Here is a 27,171-nt window from a genome sequence, read left to right on the forward strand (position 1 = left end):
AGCAAGATGATTAATATTCATGTAATGTAAAATATTGGGTGGGATCACAAAGCATGCAAAAATAGGAGTAATGCAGCTGCCTGTGTTACAAGACTGCTGCCTAAAATGTCATTCTTGTAGGAATATCACTTTCAAGGCAAGATTTGAGAAGATCAGTGTCGTTCTTTTTAATAGTTTCAATGCAGTTTTATAGTGGTGAAGAACAGATAAAGAAGAAAAGACAGAGCAAAGAAAAGACATGGAAAATTGATGGAAATTAAATATGGGTCGATGGTGATTAATCTCGATTGTGTGAGACTGTATTACTAACACCTGTGGGAGATCTGTGTGGGATTTAAAAAGAAAGGATATGAAAATTATCTCACCTGCTGGATCGAAATTGTTGTTTCATTCAAGGAGTGCACCAAGAAAAGAAAGGAGAAAAGCCAGTTAGTATTAATTCTTTATAATTCTGAAAAAAACAGAAATGAATCAGATTTGGTCATATCATTTTACATTTATTAGCAATATAAACATTTCCTCAGCTTTATGATGAAGAATATAATGGTCTGGGTTTTTGACATATCAGACAGTAAAGATGCGTTTACTGCCCTGGAGATTTCCCAAAAATAAAGTGTTACTTGATCACTTCCAGGGTTGCTTAGCATTAGGTGTCTACTCTTTACAAATATTCTGACACCTGATATTCAAGTTTATTTTTAATAATCATTAACGATGAGGCACAGACTTTCCTAAATGCATGAAAATGCACCACATTTTTACTAACTACCGAAATTGAAACATTGATAAAATATGTATAATGGTTGGGGTGTATATTTGTGAGAATAGGCAGTAATAATATTGTATAAGCCCCATCAGTCAACACTTTTAATTATAAAACAATGAAATTAATAATGAATATATAACTGTTGATATGTGCATCAAAAAATACTATAAGAATGTACTCACAAAGCACTATAGATTTTATAAAAAGTGTCCTAAAGTAATATAATGTTAACAAAGTTAAAGCTTCATCCTGTTAAGCTCTGTTCTGCACACCCCAGAATATTATTAGCAAACCAAAAATAGAGCTGTGCCCTTCTTTTTCAGCCTTCAGAAGGTTACTTTCATTGTCAATTGGAACCTGCTGTGTTTCAAAACGCTGCTAAATTCATTTTTCAATTAGCTTAACTCACATGCCCTCTTCTTATTATGTTATTATTTAGAAATGCATCCTGATTACATCATCCACTCATACCAAATCATACCAAATTCCCTGACAGTTTAGCATAGAATAACTGGAATAAGTGGAATTCAAGCATCACCTAATCGGGTAAAACAATAATGACCTAAAACATATGACCTATGGAGATATTAACTCATGTTGACTTATGTATTAAAACAAATACTAATAAAGCACAGGTAGGAAATTGTGTTGACAGAAAAAAACAACTCTTTGTTTCATCCCTAACTCTGTGGTTAATGTTTGTATAAAACTAAACTTAACCATGTTCAGTATGAAAAAATAAGGACAATGGAAACCCTGTGATGTCTGAGTAAATATATAGCAGCCATTTATCTGTCTTTATCTTTCTCTGATATTGCCAAACATACAACTTAAAACATGGTTCGTGTGACCCAGACAATAAAGAAAAAATAAGTACTGTTTTTTTCTACCTTCCATGGAAAAAAAATTGGGGCACAAATTAACCTGCAGCAAACAGGAACACACATACATTCACATGGGAGTTATTTTGATGACGACCACACACACAAGCACACATCTAACAAACTACAATTCTTGTGACACCTGAACATATATTTGTTTACGCTGCTTGCGACTTTAAATGTTTTGCTTTTGTCATGTGTTTTTGTTATACCTTTTTATATCTTAAACCTATTGGCTCAAGAAAGCTGGAAAAATCCGCTCTTTAAATTTAAAAATGTTCACTATCACTATTCTTAGAAATGATATATCTTATATATATATATTACGGTTTATTTTAAGAAGTAGGTGCACTGTCCTGAAAAAATATAACTTTTTATAACCCAAATCCGACACTACTCTCTAGTAATAGTGAGTAATATTTTCTACATGACTCATGGCCTCCGAAACTAAGCAGACTAAGGAAAAAGACACCAGGAGAGACGACTCGTCCGCCGCAGCTAGCCAGATTAGCATGTCCGCTCTGACTAGTTTGCTGGAGGAGCACCGCCAGTCCATATCGACAGCGCTGTCTGCTGAGCTCAGGTCGGCGTTTGCCTCTCTTGAAGCTAAACTAGACACAGTACAGGCTACAGTGACTGACTTTAGTGAACGAATTGCGAGTTTGGAGACCAACGCCAACTTAACTGAAGGACTTATCCAGGCCCTCGAAGTATCATGCTCCACTTTAGCAGAGGCTTGTGCTAAAATCAAAGCCAAGAACATCGATTTAGAGGGACGAAGCCGGCGTAACAACGTCAGGATTGTCGGCCTGCCAGGGTCCACGACCCACGACCCTTTTCTCTGAAGTCCTGATGGAGATATTCGGGGACCAAGTGCTACAAACCCCACCAGAGCTAGACCGAGCCCACCGCTCCCTAGCTGCTAAACCGCGAAAGGGAGACAGGCCCATGCCTGTGATCGTATGTTTTCACCGACACCAGACCAGAGAGCTGATAATCCGGGAGGCCCGCAAACGGAGGAATGACCTGAAGTACCGTGACTCGCCGGTCTGCATCTACGAGGACTATTGCCCCGACGTCTTAGAGCAACGTACGGCCTACCGCGATGTCATGGTTAAGCTGTATAACCTAGGCCTCCGACCAGCTCTCCTTTACCCAGCAAAGCTTCAAATCACCAAGAAAGATGGCAATAGAAACGTTTCTCCTCAGTCGAAGAAGCCACTGCCTTCGTGAGGTCCGCGCCCGTCCCATGATGTTGCTTCTCTGCCTCGATTTTGTAGTCGGTGTTCGGGCTAATCTACTAGCGACTAATGCTAACATCGTTACCGGCTTCGGGATGGCTCGCCCACCCGGTAAGAGTGTCTCGACACGATAACACTTAACATACAGTGACTGTGAACTCTTACTAGTGTCGTACTATGCTTATTGAACACTGGGACTCTTAGTTTTTATAAAACGCCGTCTGGGCTTGTTGAACCGATGTTGTGTATGGAGTCTGCCCCTGTTTGTTTTGGTTAACACTTGATCATACTTTTCATTTTTATTAGGGGTAATATTAGTTAAAAGTGTAATACAAAGGTGCCTGGAATTCTGTGGAATGTTTTATTTATTTTAAAAAAATTATATGCTACGTGAAGATGCAGCCTCTCCACTTATGTCATTGATTTCTATTCCTGGGGCATACCGCCCCCTACTGCTCTAAAGGGATGGCATGGTGGGAAAACTTGCATTGTTATTCTTCGTCTAAAAATACTCTGGGGGAATCTTCCACAGTGACTGTTGTACTTGTTTATGCTCACATGATAGTAGTTTGGTTTTAGACCTTGCAATGTGGGAGGCACTTAAACTTTTCTCTGTTATTGTCTGACTATTCTATAAGGTTTACATTTTGTCCTGCTGGAGTGGTGAAGTTATGGGGATCGGTGAGTATAAAAAACCCAGAAAAACTGGAAGCTATAGGGGTTTTAAATGTGTTAATAGGGTTTTCTGTTGTTGTGTTTTTGTTTGTTTTGTTTTTTCTTCTCTCATCTCTTCTCTCTTTCTTTTCTTTCCCTCTTCTCTTTATGTTGGTCCCCCCCCCTCCCCCAAAAAGCATCGTCACTCTACATCTTCCCTTAACAAAGGGTGAGTAATGTGTAACACAATTACACCTCAAAACCAGGGCTGCAGGTTTGTGTCGTGGAATGTTAGGGGAGTCAATGGAACAATTAAGAGGGACAAAGTGATTTCACACTTGAGACAACTCAAGTTTATTTCCTTCAGGAAACTCACCTCAAGACCTCTGAGAGTTCACGTATTAAAAGACCTTGGATGAGTCATGTATTTCATTCTAAATTTTCCGCGAGGGCGAGAGGGGCGGCAATTATTATTAGCAAAAATATAACATTTGAACCAACAAAATCTATTGAGGACCCTAATGGGCATTTTGTGGCTGTATCAGGCAGGCTGTTTGACATCCCAGTTATTTTAGTGACTGTCTACGCCCCTGTATGGGATGATGACAAATTTATCACCCATCTTTTCTCTTCCCTTCCTGACATAGACAGTCATTACCCGATTATAGGTGGCGATTTCAACCTTATTCAGGATCCTGTTCTAGACAGGTCCTTCTCTAGACCCCTTACTTTATCCAACTCTGCTACCACTTTGAAATCTTTTTTAAACCAGCTTGGCCTAAGTGATCCCTGGAGATCTCTTAATCCATCCACCAAAGCCTTTTCGTTTTTCTCCCACGTTCATCGTACATACTCAAAACTTTTCGTTGATAATAGGCTATTGCATTGGGTCAATTCAAGTGAGTATCACAGTATAGTGATCTCGGACCATGCTACTACATCAGTTATCATAACTTTCCCTAACCGCAGCCCTCCACACACACAATGGAAACTTTCCCACTTTTTACTGAATAATCCTACGTCCTGTCAAAATTTGGCTTCAGCTCTGACTTTATTGTATGGATTAGACTGCTTTATGACTCCCCAACTGCCCATATCCTTACAAATGGTGTGAGGTCAAATTGTTGAAGAGCTGACACAGGTCCCTCATGGGCTCAGATAAAACTATGGTCCTCAACGTTTTCTTTACAATCCCTCCTTACCGCGCGACTCACTCTCAAGATTCATAATGTCTCACAGAACCCTGTTGTTACCAACTCCCTGAAAATGTGGATGCAATTCCGTAAACATTATGGCTTGAATGAACCTTCAACTTTAGCCCCGATTGTTAAAAACCATCTATTTCCACCATCCCTGTCAGACACTACTTTTAATATCTGGCAAAACAAAGGCCTGCTGCATGTCAAGGACCTTTACAAAAAAAACATTTTTACTGATTTTACAGAGCTTGCAGCCAGGCTCGAATTACCCCACTCTCACTTTTTCCGTTTTCTTCAAGCCAGGGACTTTGTCCAAACCACCTACCCTCACTTCCCCAACCACCCACCCAGGTCTATGATTGACTCCTTGCTCACCCTTGACCCTGTCCAAAGGTGCTCCATCTCAGTGATCTACAACTCCATTGATTCCCTTAACCCTGACCAGGTGACTCGCCTGAAGCGGATTTGGGAGGAGGAGATAGGAGTACCAATATCAGACAGCCGGTGGGACCAAATTCTTGAGCTAGTTCACTCCATGTGTGCTATGCTTGTTACAATGTAAGGTTCTTTTCAGAGTGCACTACACAAACACTCGAAGATTTACCCAGGCACCAATGACAGTTGTAATAGGTGTAAACAATCACCTGCCAACCACACACACATGTTTTGGTCCTGTCCGAACCTTACCGGCTTCTGGCGCCAAATTTTTGATACACTTGCAATGGTGCTTGAGATGGATCTTATTCCTGAGCCTTGCATGGCCCTGTTTGGTTCCCCCCCACTTACAACACCTATTCTCCCTGTGACAAAGCGCCGGGTATTGGCTTTTACAACCCTATTGGCCAGACGCCTTATTTTGTTTAAGTGGAAACATGTTCTCCCCCCTTCACACAATAGCTGGCGTAGGGAGGTCCTAACTCATATCAAACTTGAGAAGGTTAGATTCTCACTTGCGGGTTCTGGTAATGTTTTCAACAAAACCTGGCAGCCCTTCATTGAATATTTAGATAGAACTACTATTCACCCAGAAAGCGACTAGATGCTCCCCCCCCCCCCCTCCCCTTCTTTTTCTTGTTTTTTGGTTTTGTTTTTGTTGTTTGTTGTTTTTGCTGTGTGGGAAGGGATAATGGGTAACTAAGGTTCAGTCATAGAAGCCGTTCTGGCTTAGGTTAAATTGGTTGTTGTTTTCAGCATACACTGTAAGACAAACCGCTTACTACCTCTTAACAAGTCTACCTGGAAACATTGTATGTGTCAAGTATTGTTGTATGAACGAGAAATCTAATAAAAATATTTATTAAAAAAAAAAAATAATAATAGTTTTTTTAGGACATTGCTTCACACAATACATTCAATTGTTAAGTAAAATATGTTAAAAGTGAATGTATTTTATAAAGCTATGCCAACACATTGGTCCTTTGATTCTTTGACTCTTGTTGCTGTAACAATTTACTTTCCCCTGTGAGGGACCAATGCTATTTTCATCTATTATCTGATGTAACGGCTCAGATTTAAATACAGAAAGCATTATAAATAAATCATAATTCATTATGAATGCCCTCAATCATAAAGCACTATAAATGTAGTCTTCATAGGAAGTGACCATCCTATTATAGAAAAGATATTCCCTAAATTATTTTTTGTTAAGCACTGTTCACGCTGTTTTGGTTTTGAATGTTTTCATATTAAATGCCACATTTGTTACTGTGTGTATTAAAATGAATATATGAGAAACATAATGAATTTCATATTTCAAGTTAGCAGCAAAGTTGTGTTAAAAGAACCAACAATATTCTATTACCTACATGTATTTATTCTGCATTGCTGTTATATGAGTTAACAAAAGCATTTGGTCGAAAGGCCAATCATAAAATCCAGAGACATGCATTACTTTCAATAATTTGCATATAGTGCAAATATGTTACAACATATGCATCTTAATTTATATTTGTGTTTTTTATCATGTTTATTTTTTTCCTCCTTTGCAACGCTGTATCAATAAATGTTATCAGCTGAGGAATCATTCAAGTCCTTATCTTATGCAAGTCTGTCTGGGTGTATTATCGTTCTATCTTACAGTTGCCTTGGATTTTTGCTTTGTTTCCATTTATAAATGCCTTTGATTTATTTCCTTTACAGATTGAGTTTAAAAGCTCATTAAGGCAGCGGAGCACTAAAAACAATATTCTCTTCAGGTTTATTTTTCATTTGTTTACATTTATAGTCTGTATACATAAAGTGAAATCCATACAATGTAGTGCAAACCTTTTATTATGACTATCACATATGTGTTACTCTGTAAAAAGTTAACATGATGCTATCAAAACTTGGCTTATTTGTAAGTAAAAAAATTGACATTAATAACAAGAGCAAAGGCTGTTTTACACCAACACATTAAAAGAGGCAAAGAAGAGTATGCCAAGGACGAAGTAACATTTTATGGAAAGGAAATACGACTCAAATGTTTCTTATAAGAGCAGAAGATACAGTAGTAGATACGAGTGGTCAGAAATGTGCATGCACTTAAAAAACTTTGAAAGACAAAGACAGGGAGACTACTCTGCCTGAATGAAGTTCTAACAAACATACTGTATGCTGAACATGTTTTCAATATTTCATCAAAAAGTGAAAAAAAAGAAACACAGATGGAGATCTAATAATGACAATGTATATGCTGCTATACTATTTTTGAGAATCTTCCAGAAGAAAAAACTGGGTTAGGTTTGTCATATATATTAAGGTCAAGTTATGGGGGATAATGCTGAGGTTATTAACACTCCAAAAAACATTACAAAACATATTGTTGCATTGACACATATTAGGCACAGATACAATTCTGTAATATGTGGCATACCCAGGGCGAAAATAAATTTCACTGCACAAGGTTACTTTTAAAACATATTAAAGTATGTGAAGGGCTGACTATTATTGAAATACGTAACAAGGCTGCGGAACCCCTGCCCTCACTTTTAGAGTAGCCCTATCTGTACTTGCACGCCTTAGCGTGTTTTTTTGATAGGCTGCACTCCTTTGCTTCAGAGTGTCAGTGTCTGTGCTTGAGGCGAAACGAAAATCACCTCTCCAAGACCCTGTGGTCAAAAATGAATCATACCGGTCATCTTTCATCAGGGTCCCACAGCGGCTTAAATCTGTAAAACTAGGAGGGCAGTAGGTAGTGGGAAACACGGGGAGACTAGCATTGGTTGAACGGTAAACATAACTACGCCTGCAAAGCTTAAAATAAAACACGGCACTGATTAAAAGCATAAAGAGAGCACAAACAGCTGACAGAGCAATTATTAAATAGAGCGTTAATTTATCCCTGTCCTGTGACGCATCTGCAAACTCAAAGAGTTCGTTTAAAACAGGAAGCCCGTCACCAATCTCTATGCTGACTGTAGCGGTGGCGGACAGAGATTCTGGCCCATTATCCATCACAGAAATGACAACAGTTTGTTTTGGTTCATCTTCCTCCATGAAGGCGCGCACAGTTCTGATTTCTCCTGTATGCAAACCGACCATAAACAGGTTAGGCTGCGATGCTTTGATTATTCTGTAGGAGAGCCAGGCGTTATGGCCAGAGTCAGCGTCCACAGCGACCACCTTAGTAACCAGGTAGCCTTTAGGAGCTTCAACTGGCACCATGTCCTCAGCAATGAACTCGGTTGTTTGGACAGGATATAGGACGACAGGTTCATTGTCATTTTGGTCCTTGATAAAAGCGTTAACAGTGCAGGTGGAGGAGAGAGGAGGATCACCTCCATCTTGAGCTGTCACCTTAATTTGAAAGTGAACCGATTGTTCGTAATCAAAGAGGCGGGAAGTGAAGAGCTCTCCTGTATCGGAGTTGATGGTGAGGAAGGAAGACACTTCTGAGTTTGTGTCCTTTGACAATTGGTACAGTATTTTAGCGTTAGATCCGTCATCAATGTCCTCTGCTTTCACTTTCATCACAAACGTGCCCACGGGTTGGTTTTCCAGGATGTTGGCATTGTACTCACTCTGCGTAAAAGTCGGGGGATTATCATTGATGTCATTGATCATAATTGTTAGAACTTTAACACTGGAGAGTGAGGGGGAGCCGGCATCAGTGGCAGTGACTGTGATGTTATACTTCGGTTGAAGTTCTCTGTCCAGTATTCCGTCAGTCACTAACATGTAGTAGTTTTTTACCTCGGATACAAACTTAAATGGGACACCGTCTTGGATTCTACATGTGACATGCCCACTGCTGCCGGTGTCCAGGTCATAGATGTTAATCAGAGCAACCATAGTTCCTGGTTTAGAGTTTTCAGCCACATTAGCTGAGGCTGATTTGATTTCTATAATCGGTTTGTTGTCATTTACATCAATGACATCAATGACAAGTTTACAGTGAGACGCTTGACCACCCCCATCTTTGGCCTGAACATCCAGCTCATGCGTACTGGCATCTTCATAGTCAATGGCACCCGACAGCCGAACTTCTCCACTCACAGGATCAATTTCAATAACCCCTCCTATCTTGTCTGACAAGTGAGTAAAGAGTAGGTTATCTCTCCGTAAACACCTTCATCCAAGTCCGTTGCATTCAACTTCGCTATGAGAGTCCCTATGGCACAGTTTTCTGGGACAGACGCTTTGTAAACTCGTTGGCTAAAAACTGGGACATTATCATTGGCGTCCAAAACACGGATATGGATAGAAGCAGTTCCTGATCTGACTGGATTGCCCCCGTCAATTCCATTGATTTTCAGTACATGTTCAACCTGTGCCTCTCGGTCCAAGGCCTTCTTAAGAACTAGTTCAGGATAAGCATTGCCATTTATTTGGGTACTAATTTCTAATGCAAAATGATCATTCAGACTCAGTTTATATTCACGGACTGAGTTTGTTCCCAAATCGGGGTCATGCGCGCTCTCCAATGGAAAGCGCCTCCCCAGGACTGTGGATTCGACTAGTTGGAGTTGTATCTCCCCTTCAGCAAAAACTGGGCTGTTGTCATTTATGTCAGCAATATCCAAAACTAAGCTGTATGCTTGCAGAGGATTTTCAAGTAGGAGCTGGTACTGTAGGATACAGACACTGGTTTGCGCGCAGAGCTCCTCTCGGTCTATCCGTTGGGTGATCAAAAGATTGCCTGACGCAGTGTCCAGTTCACACAGCTGGCTGGTTCCTTCTGCAACAACACGGGCTCGACGAGCATCAAGCTCCGTCACTTTCAGTCCCAGATCCCGCGCAACGTTCCCGATAACCGACCCCTGCTGCATCTCTTCTGGAAGGATGTAACGGACTTCTCCAAACGAGATACCAAAAAGGAGGCAAAGCAATAGAAATTGCAGCCACCATTTTAAGTTTACTGGCTTGTCCATTATTAAAGATGCTTTCACAAAAAGCTGTACAGTCGCCATTAAAACTAAATCAAAAGCATACACATCCAAGTAGCGAAATAAAAATGCTGCTGTAATCCAACGGTTCCCTGCTTCTCTAGCTGCGTTAATCATGCTCTATTAGGAATGCTGTCTGCATGGATTCCTCTCTCTCTGTCCTAGTTTTACCACTGCTCTCTCTCTCTCGCTCCCTCTCTGCCTCTCTCTCTCTCTCACAGAAAAAAAGTCTCACTCTTCTTCTCTCCATCTCTCCCTCATACACCCACACATCCACATACATGCATACACAGCCCTGGGCTCTAACTCAATACTCCAGTTCCACTGACACAGATAAGGTGAGACACGCCATAGCGTCCATGAGTCAGGCATTATAAAAGAGCGTCACCAAGAGACTAAAATTGTTATTGCAAGAGTGGATAGTATGATATAAGACAGAAAGAAAATGTGCTTATATTTCTTAACAATATCTTGTCAAAAATCCATTTGTGGAAACGTATTACACAAGATGAACATTTATCTCTGAGTCAACACGATGGAAAAGTGAAAATATACATTTGAAATAAATTGCATCTTTGTAAATGTAACAATTATAGTTTTCATTGATAGTATGTGTTGATTGATTGATCATTATATAATGTTGATCACTAAATGCAGTGTTTTGATCCCTGTGATGCAAAACATTGCATTTAGTGCTGTGTGTGCTCATAACACAAACACTCCCAAAGGTCACCATACTAAAAAGGTACTTTGGAAACTTTCAAGTTCCTGAGATCTGCAATCTCATCAGAGCTAGCAGATTAAGGATAGTAAACCAAATGTATAATAAAAAAGGAGGCAGCAAGAAGTCACTGCATGTGCAACTGAGTCAAAACAAAAGAGTAGCAGGCCCAAACACAGCTAAGTCTGCAGAAAAACCAATAGCCCTCAAATGACCATTGAACCAGTAAAATTGCAGAATTGGAAGCATTTACCACCAATAAGTTGGTTTCATCAATTTGTGCTTAAAGTCTATTGAACACCATTGCATCATTTATGAGACAAGTTCTTCTATCCTGCTTGATGATTAAAACAATTACTGAGGAAATTAAACTATTGATGACTGAAAATTGTAATGAGATACCATTTAAATTGATGAATAGTTAAAGTCAATTCATGAAAAGTGCCATGTCCCTTAAAATAACAAAGCTGATATCTTTATAAAGTGAATAAGAAACACAATGATTATTTCAAGTTGTATGTATAGGAATATTGAGTGATCTCGACTTTCCTTTCAGGTAGGTAACAAAAAGTCCCAACTCAAGGGATTGAAAATACTTATTTTAAAAATACACCAAAGAACAGTACAGTACCAAGGACAGAGATGAGCTGAAGCTGTCAAGTATATTTCACTGGTAAAAAAAAAATTGTGCAGACAACTGTGTGTGTGTGTGTATCTGAACAGCTTGATCACCAGGTGCAAATATAGACGTCAACGTTAAGTGACAACAATTCCTACCTCAGGAGAAGAATCACAATCTCCGAACACTTGAACAAAGTCTGAAGGGCTTTTCTTCAGAGTCTGGTCAGCAGGCAGTGTGTTGTCATTGTAAGAAGACACAAACTTAAAGTCACTGGTTCTAGAACCTGTTGTCAGGTAGGCGTCATAATTGTAAGCGCTGCGTAAAGTTCCTGTGCCGTCAACATCTGCATAATTAGGAGGGAGATAAGCGCTGGGGATGGTGACTGCTCCATCAAACAACAGTCTGGGCTTTCTCCTGCGACAAAACCTCACACCCAGGATGATGATGATGAAGGTGAGGAAAAAGGTGGACACGGACACCAGTGCGATGATCAGATAAGAGGTCAGTTTGGAGTTCTTCTCATCGTAAGAAATATCCTTCAGTTCTGGCACCTCAGCCAAGTTATCAGAGATAAGTAAATACATGGAGCAGGTGGCAGAGAGAGAGGGCTGTCCGTTATCTTTCACTGCCACAATAAGGTTCTGTTTCATGCTGTCAGACTCAGAAATGTCCCGCTGTGTCCTGATCTCTCCACTGTGGACACCAATAGTGAAAAGTCCCGGATCAGTGGATTTGACTATATGATAGGACAGCCAGGCGTTCTGTCCGGAGTCCGCATCCACCGCTATCACTTTGGACACCAGAGAGCCTCCATGTGCAGCTTTGGGGACCAGCTCGGTCATGAAGGAGTTGCCCTCCGGGGCGGGGTACAGTATCTGGGGAGAGTTGTCATTCACATCCGATATGAACACACTGACGGTCACGTTGCTGCTGAGTGGAGGAGAACCGTTATCTCTGGCCATCACGTGCACTTTAAAACTCCTGAACTGTTCATAATCAAACGACCTCACAGCATGGACCACCCCCGTGTCTCCGTTAACAGACAGATAGGAGGACACCGGGGCACCATTCACCTCACCGGGTAACAGAGAATAAATCACGGTACCGTTTTGTCTCCAGTCGGGGTCTCGAGCAGTAACGGAACATAAAGTGGAGCCAGGTTTGTTGTTTTCAGTCACATATGCGCTGTAGGACTGCTCCTCAAACACAGGTGGGTTGTCGTTGATGTCTGCTACAGATAACTGAACAGTTTTAGAGGAGGACAGAGGGGGAGAGCCCTCGTCAGTGGCAGTGATTGTAATGTTGTAATCAGACATTAGTTCACGATCCAGGTGTCCTGTGGTCACCAGAGAATAATAGTTTTTAATAGAAGGAACCAACTTGAAAGGGAGGTTTTGCTGAATGGAGCAGCGGACTTGTCTGTTATTCTCAGAGTCTCTATCCTGCACGTTAATGATGCCCACTTCTGAACCAGGTGACACGTTTTCAGGTATGTGGTTATTCAGGGATTTTAAACTGATTGCAGGGGCATTATCATTAACATCAATGATAGAAATGATAACCTTAGCATAAGAGGACAGCCCTAGCCCATCTTTTGCTTTAACTCGTATTTCAAATGTTGTGGTAGTTTCATAATCAACAGGACCAATAATTCGTATCTCACCGACTTTTCGGTCAATACTAAATATCTTCTTGACATCTTCAGTAACATGTCCAAATTCATACGTCACATCTCCGTTTAATCCCTCGTCTGCATCAGTAGCACTCACTGTGACCACTACAGTGTCTACAGGAGAGTTTTCAGGCAGACTGACTTTATAGACGGCCTGGCTAAACACTGGGGCGTTATCATTAGCATCCAGCACAGTGACGTGTATGACCACAGTACCTGATCTCTGAGGAGAGCCTCCATCTAAAGCTGTGAGGATCAAATTGATCTCTTGTTGTTTTTCACGATCCAGCTCCTTTTCAAGAACAAGCTCTATTGTGTTTCCATCAACAGCTAAAATGAAATTATCATTCTGTTTTAGGCTGTACTGCTGAACTGAATTCTGCCCTACATCTGCATCGTGCGCCTCCTCTAGCACAACGCGAGCTCCCCTTACCGCCGACTCCCGAATTTCAATGTTTATAAATTCTTCCTTAAACTGCGGCGAGTTATCATTAATATCTTGAATATGAAGACTTATCCGATGGAGCTCGAGAGGGTTCTCCAGCACCAGCTCGTATTTCAGGATGCACGAAGCCTTTTCTCCACAAAGCCCCTCTCGGTCAATCCTGTCCGCAACAATCAACTCCCCGTTGTTCAGATTTATTTCACAGTAACGTTTATCAGTCCCATCGCTGTCAATGCGGGCTCTTCTGATAGAGAGTGCGCTCCTGTCTAGCCCGAGATCCTTGGCCATATTTCCAATAACTGATCCTCGTTTCATCTCCTCTGGAAAAGAATAGCTTATGTCGCCATGCGTGCCATGCAGGAAAAAAAGGAGTACAAGGAAACTGCACGTTTGAAACAAGATTACGTTGGAATCCATCATTAAGGATACGTTTCTAACAGATTGATGAAAGCAGTGAAAAAAGATAGCTTAACTACGTAACACAAGTGACTGCAATTCCAGGGTGACTGTCTATGTAGACTCCAGAGCGGAAGAATGACCGTCAACACCGAAGGAAAAGGAATTACAACTATTTAAAGCAGGCATATAGCGCCACCTTGAGTTACATTTTGACGAAAACACTGATTTAAAACAGGAATTATTGACCACATCCTGCGGTACTCTTCTGAAAACAAACTACTATAATGTACAATCAACATAAGAAACATAAGTTCACCATTAAGTTAACCAGGAAACTCAAAGTCAACAAGTGTCACATGTACATATTGTTGGTTTTAAATGTCTCCTCTTGCATACATTTACGTCTGATTTTTTAACTGTATGTTTTGTCACTGTAATGATTCAGTTTATCTTTGTTCATTCCATTCTTAAGACTTTTGATATGATTTATTGTTTATATTATCTGATATTATGCTATACAGCTAAACAAATAAATTACAAATATACAAACGTATTTGTATTGACTTGTTAGTAATGCTCTGAATTAGGATGTTTTTTTTAAATGTTTTTCTCCTGCTTTTAAAAGTAGCAAAACTAAATCTTTACCGAAATTATATTGGTTAAGATAAGCACATCTGAAGTGTTGTAATCAGTTGTAATTCCGAGCTCCTGCATCCAGGATTAAAAGGGTGAATAGCTTTTTATATTTTAAAATAAATTATTTATTAGTAACCATGAGACTCAACCTTTAAATATTTAACAATTTACATGTTTTATAATAAGTTTGCAATCATCTCAAATCAGTCATTATGAGGCTGTGTGATATGCTTATATAGTTTATTTTGAATTTCCTAAATTCTGCTTGGTTTTTGAATAACCGATCAGGGAGAACTCAAAGTAGTCTTTGTGTGAAGTTGTGGAGAAAACTGAACAAAAAGCCCATATGATCTCTTCAACACCAAGGACAGAGAAATCAGCACAGAAACTCTTAGATTTCTCGCTGAAAACGGAGGACATAAAGAGCAGTTTCCGGTTCCACATGAAATACCACAATCCTTAAAGTCAACCTCTACTAACTGTTATACACATGTAACACTGCAGCTTTACAGAAGGTATGCATATTTAAGGTGATCCCAAAGCTTTAACACACCATAAACAGTCAAAGATGATTGAACCAGCCTTTGCCCTTTTTGTACAAAGAGGGGGGTATTCTCCATAATAAAATCACGGATTAGAGATAAATGATATCGTTTTTCAATGTTTTTCAACAAGACAAAAGATTATGAATTAGATCCAGCTGACTACAGAAAAGGACAATACAACAAGCAGACCTGGCAGCACAGCAAGGAAACAAGTTAAGACGTATCAACTTTTAAATGATTAACCCAGAAAAAACAATCAGTCAGTACAGCAGTAACAAAACAAAACAATTTGGACAACCTGGAAGAGAAAGTCCCTCATACTGTGTGCATGACCTGCCTAAACTACCTGTATCAAACTGATAGACAAAGTGATGTTATTTCCAGTTATAATCTGAGAACATATTATAATTAGTCTACAACACATGCAAGCCAAGTTCCTCATAGTGAAAACAAAGACTGAATAAAATGTTGTTTTACTGTCAACATTTATTCCTCACAACCACAGTGAGACAAGCTTGTGATCAGCAGAACAAACACAAGCGGTGTGGAATTGACTTAAATGCAAACACACACATACTACTGATGATGCTTTCCACCTGAAGAACCAGAAATAAACAGCATGTTGTTATGAGTGATTCAGTTGTTAAGGTTTGTAATTCAGCCTGTTAGATATCAACATAAGATGTGTACTCTGGTCTTAAGTGCAAGATCAATATACAACTTGTAATGTAGTTATGTGGCAGACACAAGAATAAACCTTAGATTAAGTTTAGCAATGCTCAGTTTGAGATTCCCGTTGAAATCAGTTGCACAAGAATGAGTGTGCAAAAATTAAGACAATCAAGCATATTACGCTATTTTTAGTTATGTCTTTAAGAGAGACAGAGAGAGAGAGAGAGAAAGAGAGAGAGAGAGAGAGAGAGAGAGAAAGACAGAGAGAGAGAGAGAGAGAGAGAGAGAGAGAGAGAGAGAGAGAGAGAGAGAGAGAGAGAGAGAGAGAGATGTTTCGGCCAGAAACGTTTAGCAAATAAGTCAAAGCTATAAATGACATGGTATAAAATCATTTGATTGTGTGGAAGATGTCTTTAAGTAGTGAGTGAAAAAAACCCAAACATGAGTAATGCAACTAGAACATACAGAAGCTTTCCAAAGTAAATATTGAAATGATCTCACATTGCACACTTTGCTCAAGCAAACCAGTTATGTAAAAGGTAGTTCATGTAACCTGTCAGTCATCATTTGATTGAAGCAACGCATGCAATGATATGGACCATATAAGATCTGAGAAGAAGGGAAGACCACATTGTTCATGAATGTATATTGTTCCAAAGAATTATTAGACCAATGTCCCAACCTCACACATAACCAAGTTATTTTATGCTGATCAAACGATAACAACAAATCTCGAAATGCATAATCAGTCATAGCAAAGTGCCAAACTGACAGCAGATAAAAACATAACATTTCAACAACTAATTCACATTCATATCAAAACTGTCTCAATAATGTATTCATATTTTAAAAGAATGAAAACAAAAAGGAATGACAAAAAGTTCAATCCAATGAGCACAAAGTTACATTTTCACTGTGTACATATTAAATATAACATGGTATGAATACAATCGATTTCCAAATCTGAAAAAGATTGTTGAAGAAAATGAATTAAGTTATTGAAAAAATATATATTTGCAATAGCTGCTTAACAGAGAAGGGATACAAAACGACAAAATATGCAATACAACTCCTTGACAACAATGCCTTGAGTTTGTTAATAAGACACTAATTAAGAATAAAATGCTTGAAAGGAATATGTGTTTGGTTATTGTTTTTGGAAAAAATATTTGGCCAAAGTTGCTGTGAATATTTAAACCTTATAAACAATACAAAAGAACAAAGGTTATCTAAACAAAGCAGGGAAGAAAATTGCATCTTATTCAGGATGATGAACACGACTTTAACGATATGAAACATGGCCCTACCTCAGGAGAAGAATCACAATCTCCGAACACTTGAACAAAGTCTGAAGGGCTTTTCCTCAGAGTCTGGTCAGCAGGCAGTGTGTTGTCATTGTAAGAAGACGCAAACTTAAAGTCACTGGTTCTAGAACCTGTTGTCATGTAGGCGTCATAATTGTAAGCGCTGCGTAAAGTTCCTGTGCCGTCAACATCTGCATAATTAGGAGGGAGATAAGCGCTGGGGATGGCGACTGCTCCATCAAACAACAGTCTGGGCTTTCTCCTGCGACAAAACCTCACACCCAGGATGATGATGATGAAGGTGAGGAAAAAGGTGGACACAGAAACCAGTGCGATGATCAGATAAGAAGTCAGTTTGGAGTTCTTCTCATCGTAAGAAATATCCTTCAGTTCTGGCACCTCAGCCAAGTTATCAGAGATAAGTAAATACATGGAGCAGGTGGCAGAGAGAGAGGGCTGTCCGTTATCTTTCACTGCCACAATAAGGCTCTGTTTCATGCTGTCAGACTCAGAAATGTCCCGCTGTGTCCTGATCTCTCCGCTGTGGAGACCAATAGTGAAAAGTCCCGGATCAGTGGATTTGACTATATGATAGGACAGCCAGGCGTTCTGTCCGGAGTCTGCATCCACCGCGATCACTTTGGACACCAGAGAGCCTCCTTGTGCAGCTTTGGGGACCAGCTCAGTCATGAAGGTGTTGCCCTCCGGGGCGGGGTACAGTATCTGAGGAGAGTTGTCATTCACATCCGATATGTACACACTGACAGTCACGTTGCTGCTGAGTGGAGGAGAACCGTTGTCTCTGGCCATCACGTGGACTTTAAAAGTCCTGAACTGTTCATAATCAAACGACCTCACAGAGTGGATCACCCCCGTGTCTCCGTTAACAGACAGATAGGAGGACACCGGAGCACCGCTCACCTCACCGGGTAAAAGAGAATAAATCACGGTACCGTTTTGTCTCCAGTCGGGGTCTCGAGCAGTAACTGAACATAAAGTGGAGCCAGGTTTGTTGTTTTCAGTCACATATGCGCTGTAGGACTGCTCCTCAAACACAGGTGGGTTGTCGTTGATGTCTGCTACAGATAACTGAACAGTTTTAGAGGAGGACAGAGGGGGAGAGCCCTCGTCAGTGGAAGTGATTGTAATGTTGTACTCAGACACTAGTTCACGATCCAGGTGTCCTGTGGTCACCAGAGAATAATAGTTTTTAATAGAAGGAACCAACTTAAAAGGGACGTTTTGCTGAATGGAGCAGCGGACCTGTCTGTTTTTCTCAGAGTCTCTATCCTGCACGTTAATGATGCCCACCTCTGCACCAGGTGACAGGTTTTCAGGTATGGGGTTGGTCAGGGATTTTAAACTGATAACAGGGGCATTATCATTAACATCAGAGATAGAAATTATAACCTTAGCATAAGAGGACAGCCCTAAACCATCTTTTGCTTTAACTCGTATTTCAAATGATGAGGTAGTTTCATAATCAACAGGACCAATAACTCGTATCTCACCGACTTTTCGGTCAATACTAAATATCTTCTTGACATCTTCAGTAACATGTCCAAATTCATACGTCACATCTCCGTTGACTCCCTCGTCTGCATCAGTAGCACTCACTGTGACCACTACAGTGTCTACAGGAGAGTTTTCAGGCAGACTGACTTTATAGACGGCCTGGCTAAACACTGGGGCGTTATCATTAGCATCCAGCACAGTGACGTGTATGACTACAGTACCTGATCTCTGAGGAGAGCCTCCATCTAAAGCTGTGAGGATCAAATTGATCTCTTGTTGTTTTTCACGATCTAGTTCCTTTTCAAGAACAAGCTCTATTGTGTTTCCATCAACAGCCAAAATGAAATTATCATTCTGTTTTAGGCTGTACTGCTGAACCGAATTCTGTCCCTACATCCGCATCGTGCGCCTCCTCTAGCACAAAACGAGCTCCCTTGTCTGCGGACTCCGAATTTCAATATTTATAAATTCTTCCTTAAACTGCGGCGAGTTATCATTAATATCTTGAATATGAAGACTTATCCGATGGAGCTCGAGAGGGTTCTCCAGCACCAGCTCGTATTTTAGGATGCACGAAGCCTTTTCTGCACAAAGCCCCTCTCGGTCAATCCTGTCCGCAACAATCAACTCCCCGTTGTTGAGATTTATTTCACAGTAACGTTTATCAATCCCATCGCTGTCAATGCGGGCTTTTCTGTTGGAGAGGGCGCTCCTGTCCATCCCCAGATCCTTGGCCATATTTCCAATAACTGATCCTCGTTTCATCTCCTCTGGAAAAGAATAGCTCATGTCTCCATAGGCGGCTTGCAGGAAAAAAAGGAGTACAAGGAAACTGCACGTTTGAAACGAGATTACGTTGGAAGCCATCATAAACGATACGTTTCCAACAGATTGAAGAAAGGAATGAAAAAAGATAGCTCAACTACATAACACAAAGGACTGCAAATCCAGAGTGACTGTGTCCATGTAGATTCAAGAGCATAAGAATGACCGTCCACACGGAAGGAAAAGGAATTAAAACATCTTAAAGTAGGCATATAGCGCCACCGTGAGTTAATTTTTGATGACAACACTGATTTAAAAAAAAAAAGGTTCAAAATTGACCACCTCCTGAGGTTATCCTCTGAATACAAAACACGATGTAGAAGACATTTGAAATATCATGTATCCATTACGTTCCTACCAGGAAACTCAAAGTCAACAAGTGTTATGTACATAATGTTGGTTTTGAACTTTCTAACGTCTTCTCTTGCATAAAAACTTATGTCTGATTTGTTTTTAATTGTATGTTTTGTTAGTGTGATGATCCATCTTCGTCTATCCTGGTCTTTAGACTTTTTGTATGATTTCCTGTTTATAATCATCTGATATTATCCTGTGCAGGCAAAACATGTAAAGTACAAAACATACATATTTATTTTTGACTTGTTAGTAATGCTCTGAATTAGCCAACCGACATTTGCGGAAATTACTAGTCAAGATAAGCCCATCTGCAGGGTTGTAAATATTGGCAATACAGAGCATGTGCATCTTCAGTTGGATTAAAAGGGGAAGTAGCTTTTTCTTATATTTTAAAGGAAAGTATTTATTAGTAGGTGTAATCAGGTTGAAAATAACCCATACAGTGAAATTAAAACAAGATAATAAATATGCTATTTGGTTCAAATACAAACACTAGGTATATCGTTAAGTGTGTTTTAAATATCTAGTTGAAAAATAACTATTAAAAGCTATTTCATAAAAGATTAAAAAGGTTAAGTGTTATAAATATGTTTAAAAGACAAATATGTATAGTTATTAATAGTGTGTTTTATTTTTGAAAGTTCATGGTTGAAAGAGGAAGTAGTGTTTGTGAATAAGGGTAATACTGGTCACTCATTGGTTCAGGTTGGCAAGAAGTGAGTGTGAGTGAGGGGTATGAGTTGTGACTTGACGGTAAAAGTCGCGGCACAGAGAGTGCGTGAAGTTTGTGCAATCTTAAGAAAATAAGTGTGTAGTTGATGTCTCAAGATTATCTACCCGACAATCTTTATCCGGACATTTTTCTATGCGCTGTCTGCAAGGAGCTGGGTATATCTCTACTCGAAGTTTGTCGTAGTTATCCACGTGTGTAGCCTATAGCTTGTTAGCCAACTGAGTGTTTTAGCATTCATTGGCAAAGTGAATGGACTCTTAGCCACTGCATAGCTAACCCAGTTTGCGCTATTGGTTCCAGTTCGGGATTTTTGAATGGAAACCCTGAGGATTAATTCAGTTTGTGCTGCAAGTCAGTGACACAGTGAGGACTTTGGACAATTCGAGAAAGACCGCGCCGTCGCTGGACACCTTTCCGCCTCTGTGAATCGTCACTGGAGACTGAGAAACCGGTAAAGCTGCTGTGTGTAGTCGGAGCTGCTAAGATATCACTCTTGTGTTATGGCTCGTTCGAGTGAAGAGGACAAATAGTGTGGATTTTCCACGCTCTCGAGCATCACATCAGGCCTGCAACGGGGGGTTTTAATTTCATGTATTTGCCGGTGTGTGTGTGTGTGTGTGTGTGTGTGTGTGTGTGTGTGTGTGTGTGTGTGTGTGTGTGTGTGTGTGTGTGTGTGTGTGTGTGTGTGTGTGTGTGTGGGCCCACTGAGTTAAGTGTGAATTTGAGTAAAAGATAACCTGAAATATAGGGAGACTGTATTGATTTCTAGTGAAAGGGGATTGTTACACTGAAGTTCTTAGTATTAGTAGTTATAGGTACATTGAAGGACTGTATTTCATTTAGCTTGTTCATAAGTTCTACAGTAAATAATTGAGTTTCTATTTATTAAACTGATCCCAGTGTGATATTTGTCTATTCCCTTTTAATAGAGGTATTTAAACTAACGTACTAAAGGTTAGTGACATAGATTCAACTCAATTAAATAAGTCAGAGTAAGGTTTCTAATACTAGTGAAGCTACACCATTAAAAGATGCTTAACGGGACTCAAGACAATATAAAAAGGGTACATTGGTAAAAGAGAAACAAGATAACTTTAGAGAAATAAGACATTACCTTGTGTATTCTTCATTGTAAATTAATTATATTGACTTAAAGAACTCAGGGCCCTTCCCTGACTAAACTAGGGAATAGCTGGGCTACATAACAATGAAACTTAACCTTTAAAGATGTAACAATTTACATGTTTTGTAAGCAGTTATATCATTTTCCCTCAGCATAAACCAGTCATTAGGAGGCTCTATGCATTTTTTGTAACAATAACCTCACATGGATTTCCTAAATTTCTTGGTTTATTTAAATTACTGATCAGGGAGAACTCAAAGTATTCTTTGTGTCAAGTTGTGGAGAAAACAAAAAGCCCCTATCAGCTGTTCAGCACCAAGGACAGAGAAATGAGCACAGACAGTCCCAAGTTCCTGGCTGAAAACAGAGGACATAAAGAGCAGTGTCCTTTTCAACTAACAATACCACAACCCTTAAAGTCAACCTCTACTAAGTATACTTTAGATGTGTATAACACTGCAGATTTACAGAAAGCATGATGATTCAAGGTGATCCCAAAGCTTTACCACAGCCATAAACAGTGAAAGTTGGATTGAACCAGCCCTTGCCATTTTTGCACAAAGCTGGGGGATAGCCTCCCTGAAACCATCGCTGATTAGAGATAGAGTATACAGTTTGTCAATCTTTATCAACAAGATAACAGCAGATGCATTAGATCCAAGTCTGAAGACAATCGGGAAAACAACCAGACTGGGCAGCACAACCAGGAAACAAATGAAGGCTCGTCACTTTTAACACGGTGAACCCAAAGAAAACAATCATGCAGAAAAGTAGTTACAAATACCAATACACTAGAAAAACTATGTAAAATAAGGCCCTCACTTTGTCAGCATGACCTTACTAAACTAATGTACCTGTGTGCAACTGGGACTGTATCTTTATCAACAAAGTGATGTTCTGTCAAGTTAAAATCTGAAAATCTATCATAATTAGTCTACAATACACAACCAAGCCAGTATGCTCACAGTGAAAACCCAGACTGAATAGTATGTTGTTTTTTTTGTTTTACCACAGTGGAGAGACAAGAGAGCAATCAGCTGAACAAACTGAAGTGTTGTGGACTGTATTCAATTGAAATAACACACATATACTAAAGATGACACTTTCTGCCTGAAGAACAATAATTAGTAGCATTAACAAGCCAGTTAGTTGTCAGTCTTCCGCTGTTACGGTAAAAAAAAAAGTGACTGCTGCCAGGTCATGTTATAAGATGTATACTCTGACCTCAAGTGTAAGATCAATGTGTTCATTTAAATGTATTTATGTGGATGAGACGTCTGACTAAAGCAACGTGCACATTATTTTCAATCCAAGAAACAATAGGTAAATGAACTAACTTTAAAAGCTCAGGTTGAATTTCCTTGGATGTCAGTGGTACAAGACTGAATCTGAATGCATTACGAAAAAATGTGTGTACTTTCAATGTTTTGTTTTTTATTAAAGATGATTCTGCCAGAAAACTTTAGCAAATCAGTCAATACTATTAATGACACACAGTATGGAAACATATGCAACCACAAATGAGTTGTTCTATGCACTAACATAATTTGATTGTATGGAAGATGTGGGGTAGCATTGAGAAAAAACCTAGGACATGCAACTGAAACATACAGAAGCTTTCCAGATGAATTTGTGAAAATCTGTAAAGTTGCATCCTTTATGCTCAAGCTTAGCAGTTGTTTAGAAACTAGTTAAAGTAATCTGTAAGTAATAACTTGATTCAAGCACTGCATGCAATTATATAGAAAAAATACCATCTGTGAACAAGTGGAGACCTAGGTTTTTGATGAAAGCATTATCTTCTCAAAAATGAATAGCCAAATGACCCAGCTCCACATGAGCAATCAACTTACTTCATACAAAACGATAACAACATCTCAAAAATAATAACCGGCCACAGTGAAATGAGAAACTGACAGCAGATCTGAAAAGATTTAGAAAAAAAGACTTTGGGTAAGGCAACAACTCTGGGGACTTTGATGAAAAATGAAACATTTCCAACACAAATCCACTGTGATATCAATTATTTCTAAGTTGAAAGAGTCTAATCATATATAACATGATTGTAAACAAAAATGAAGTGACATAAATGACCAACAAGCAAAACTCTATTATAACAAGCCTAAGCTTACATCTTTACTGTATAAAAAAAGTACAATGGTTGAAATAAAATATTTCTGAAGAAAAGGGTTTGTTGAGGAAACTGATTGAAAATAATAAAACAAAAACATTCGCAATAGCTGCTTGAAACAGACGGCACATGGACAGAAACAAAGAATAGTTATAAACACACAAAATTACAATTATGCAACAAAACCGATTAAGTACAAAAACACTGCCTTGAGTTTGTCCAACTATTTAATGTGCAGTTCACTAAGAATACTATGTTTAAAGGAAAATCTGTTTGAATGTAGGTGACTCAATTTTTCTGTAAAACACTTGACAAGAGTACCTCTACCTCTAAACACTCCAAAGGAGAAACGCATTCGAACAAAGCAGGGAAGAGCTACTTCAGAACGACGAACTCACATTTAAATATATGGGTTGTGTCCCTACCTCAGGAGAAGAATCACAATCTCCAAACACTTCAGCAAAGTCTGAAGGGCTTTTCCTCAGAGTCTGGTCAGCAGGCAGTGTGTTGTCATTGTAAGAAGACACAAACTTAAAGTCACTGGTTCTAGAACCTGTTGTCAGGTAGGCGTCATAGTTGTAAGCGCTGCGTAAAGTCCCTGTGCCGTCAACATCTGCGTAATTAGGAGGGAGATAAGAGCTGGGGATGGCGACTGCTCCGTCAAACAACAGTCTGGGCTTTCTCCTGTGACAAAACCTCACACCGAGGATGATGATGATGAAGGTGAGGAAAAAGGTGGACACAGAAACCAGTGCGATGATCAGATAAGAGGTCAGTTTGGAGTTCTTCTCATCATAAGAAATATCCTTCAGTTCTGGCACCTCAGCCAAGTTATCAGAGATAAGTAAATACATGGAGCAGGTGGCAGAGAGAGAGGGCTGTCCGTTATCTTTCACTGCCACAATAAGGTTCTGTTTCATGCTGTCAGACTCAGAAATGTCCCGCTGTGTCCTGATCTCTCCGCTGTGGAGACCAATAGTGAAAAGTCCCGGATCAGTGGATTTGACTATATGATAGGACAGCCAGGCGTTCTGTCCGGAGTCCGCGTCCACCGCGATCACTTTGGACACCAGAGAGCCTCCTTGTGCAGCTTTGGGGACCAGCTCGGTCATGAAGGAGTTGCCATCCAGGGCGGGGTACAGTATTTGAGGAGAGTTGTCATTAACATCCGATATGAACACACAGAGGTCACGTTGCTGCTGAGCGGAGGAGAACCGTTGTCTCTGGCCATCACTTGGACTTTAAAACTCCTGAACTGTTCATAATCAAACGACCTCACAGCGTGGATCACCCCTGTGTCTCCGTTAACAGACAGGTAGGACGACACCGGGGCACCGTTCACCTCACCGGGTAACAGAGAATAAATCACGGTACCGTTTTGTCTCCAGTCGGGGTCTCGAGCCGTAACAGAACATAAAGTGGAGCCAGGTTTGTTGTTTTCAGTCACATATGCGCTGTAGGACTGCTCCTCAAACACAGGTGGGTTGTCGTTGATGTCCGCTACAGATAACTGAACAGTTTTAGAGGAGGACAGAGGGGGAGAGCCCTCGTCAGTGGCAGTGATTGTAATGTTGTAATCAGACACTAGTTCACGGTCCAGTTGTCTGTGGTCACCAGAGAATAATAGTTTTTAATAGAAGGAACCAACTTGAAAGGTGCATTGTTCTGAATTGAGCAGCGGACCTGTTGGTTCTTTTCAGAATCTGCATCCTGCACGTTAATGATGCCCACCTCTGAACCAGGTGACAAGTTCTCAGGGACTGGATTTGTCAGAGATTTCACATAGACTATAGGTGTGTTGTCATTAACATCTGTGATAGCAACTGTTACCTTTGTATAAGACGACAATCCCAAACCATCCTTTGCTTTAATGCGCAAATCATATGTCGTCGCAGTCTCAAAGTCAATTGCTCCATTCACTTTTATTTTGCCAATCTTACGGTCAATACTAAAAATTCTCTTGACATCTTCAGTAACATGTCCAAATTCATACGTCACATCTCCGTTGACTCCCTCGTCTGCATCAGTAGCGCTCACTGTGACCACTACAGTGTCTAAAGGAGAGTTTTCAGGCAGACTGACTTTATAGACGGCCTGGCTAAACACTGGGGCGTTATCATTAGCATCCAGCACAGTGACGTGTATGACTACAGTACCTGATCTCTGAGGAGAGCCTCCATCTAAAGCAGTGAGGATCAAATTGATCTCTTGTTGTTTTTCACGATCAAGTTCCTTTTCAAGAACAAGCTCTATTGTGTTTCCATCAACAGCCAAAATGAAATGATCATTCTTTTTGAGGCTGTACTGCTGAACTGAATTCTGCCCCACATCTGCATCGTGCGCCTCTTCTAGCACAAAACGAGCTCCCCTCTCGCCGACTCACGGATTTCTATATTGATTGATTCTTCTTTAAACTGTGGCGAGTTATCATTAATGTCTTGAATGTGAAGACTGAGCAGATGCAGTTCCAGGGGATTCTCCAAAACAACATCGCGTTTTATTACACACGACAGCTTTTCTCCACAGAGCTCCTCCCGGTCGATCATATCGGCAACAATTAAATCTCCGTTGCTCAGATTGATGTCACAATAACGTTTGCGGGTCCCTGTTGCATCAATACGGACATTCCTAGTAGACAATTTACTCGAATCCAGGTTAAGATCCTTCGCTATATTCCCAATAACCGATCCACGCTTCATTTCCTCTTGAAAGGAATAGCTCACGTCCCCATTCGCGTTTTTCAACAATAGAAAGAAAACGAAGTAGCTCAGTCTGAGCTCCATCATGACGGTGCAATTGTTGGAGAACAAACGGTTTTCGCCAATAATGCAAATTCAACAGGGATCATCCACTAAAATTAAGAGAAAACCGATGGCACTTTAGTAACTCGGACTGCCTCCCCGGAACAACAGCAACTGCAGAATTATCCTTTCAGTCGTCTACACACCAGAGGGTGGAGAGGTAATGTTTCACGTAGCCTGGCCAATAGCGACACCATGAGTGGAATAAAGAAATAGACTGTACATTTAAAACTTATGCTAGTGGTATTAGTTTTGATTATATAAAAGTACAAGTTAGATCATCAACTGATAAAGGAGTGATATCAATAGCATATCACGTGCATGCACTGCCACAACACAATTAACGACATAAATGTAACGTGGCAATATTTGTTTTAAATAAAATAAAAAAAGTAAATTCTCCTAATGAAATACAATTACGCAAACAAATGTCTCTGACAGGTCACTGACCTGGTAGACTAAGGCACAGAGGAACTCCCACAACTATTTCCTTATACTGTAATGTATTGAGACGCAAAGATAAAGAGTAAAAGAGCCAAACAATCATATCTGTTGACATGTGT

General features: G+C 40.0%; 3 protein-coding genes and 1 pseudogene across 7 annotated transcripts in view; all 4 read right to left on the reverse strand.

Annotated features, from left to right (window-relative positions):
- LOC134859903 (protocadherin gamma-A11-like) lies at positions 1-26,704 on the reverse strand. Its single transcript, XM_063876683.1, is given in 5 exon segments — positions 1-365; positions 24,233-24,993; positions 24,996-25,412; positions 25,415-26,179; positions 26,182-26,704. Coding segments are annotated over 5 exon segments (2,364 nt in total). The 5' UTR covers positions 26,594-26,704; the 3' UTR covers positions 1-356.
- Positions 1-27,171, reverse strand: part of LOC134859890 (protocadherin gamma-C5-like) — a 196,874-nt gene that overhangs the window by 166,589 nt on the left and 3,114 nt on the right. For 3 of the 5 annotated variants that reach the window (XM_063876673.1, XM_063876666.1, XM_063876664.1), the window contains exon 1: positions 11,606-14,034. The exons of the other annotated variants lie outside the window; for them this stretch is intronic. In XM_063876673.1, the coding sequence (XP_063732743.1) occupies positions 11,606-13,987 (2,382 nt within the window). In that variant the 5' untranslated portion in view covers positions 13,988-14,034. Of the gene's footprint in view, positions 1-11,605; positions 14,035-27,171 lie in introns of those variants that run through there. 5 annotated transcript variants of the gene reach the window in all.
- LOC134859893 (protocadherin beta-15-like) lies at positions 6,941-10,394 on the reverse strand (annotated as a pseudogene).
- LOC134860086 (protocadherin beta-15-like) lies at positions 17,082-19,547 on the reverse strand. Its single transcript, XM_063876932.1, is given in 3 exon segments — positions 17,082-19,028; positions 19,030-19,091; positions 19,094-19,547. Coding segments are annotated over 3 exon segments (2,424 nt in total). The 5' UTR covers positions 19,509-19,547.

This window comes from Eleginops maclovinus, chromosome 23 (genome assembly GCF_036324505.1).
Source record: "Eleginops maclovinus isolate JMC-PN-2008 ecotype Puerto Natales chromosome 23, JC_Emac_rtc_rv5, whole genome shotgun sequence".
NCBI classification, from domain to species: Eukaryota; Metazoa; Chordata; class Actinopteri; order Perciformes; family Eleginopidae; genus Eleginops; species Eleginops maclovinus.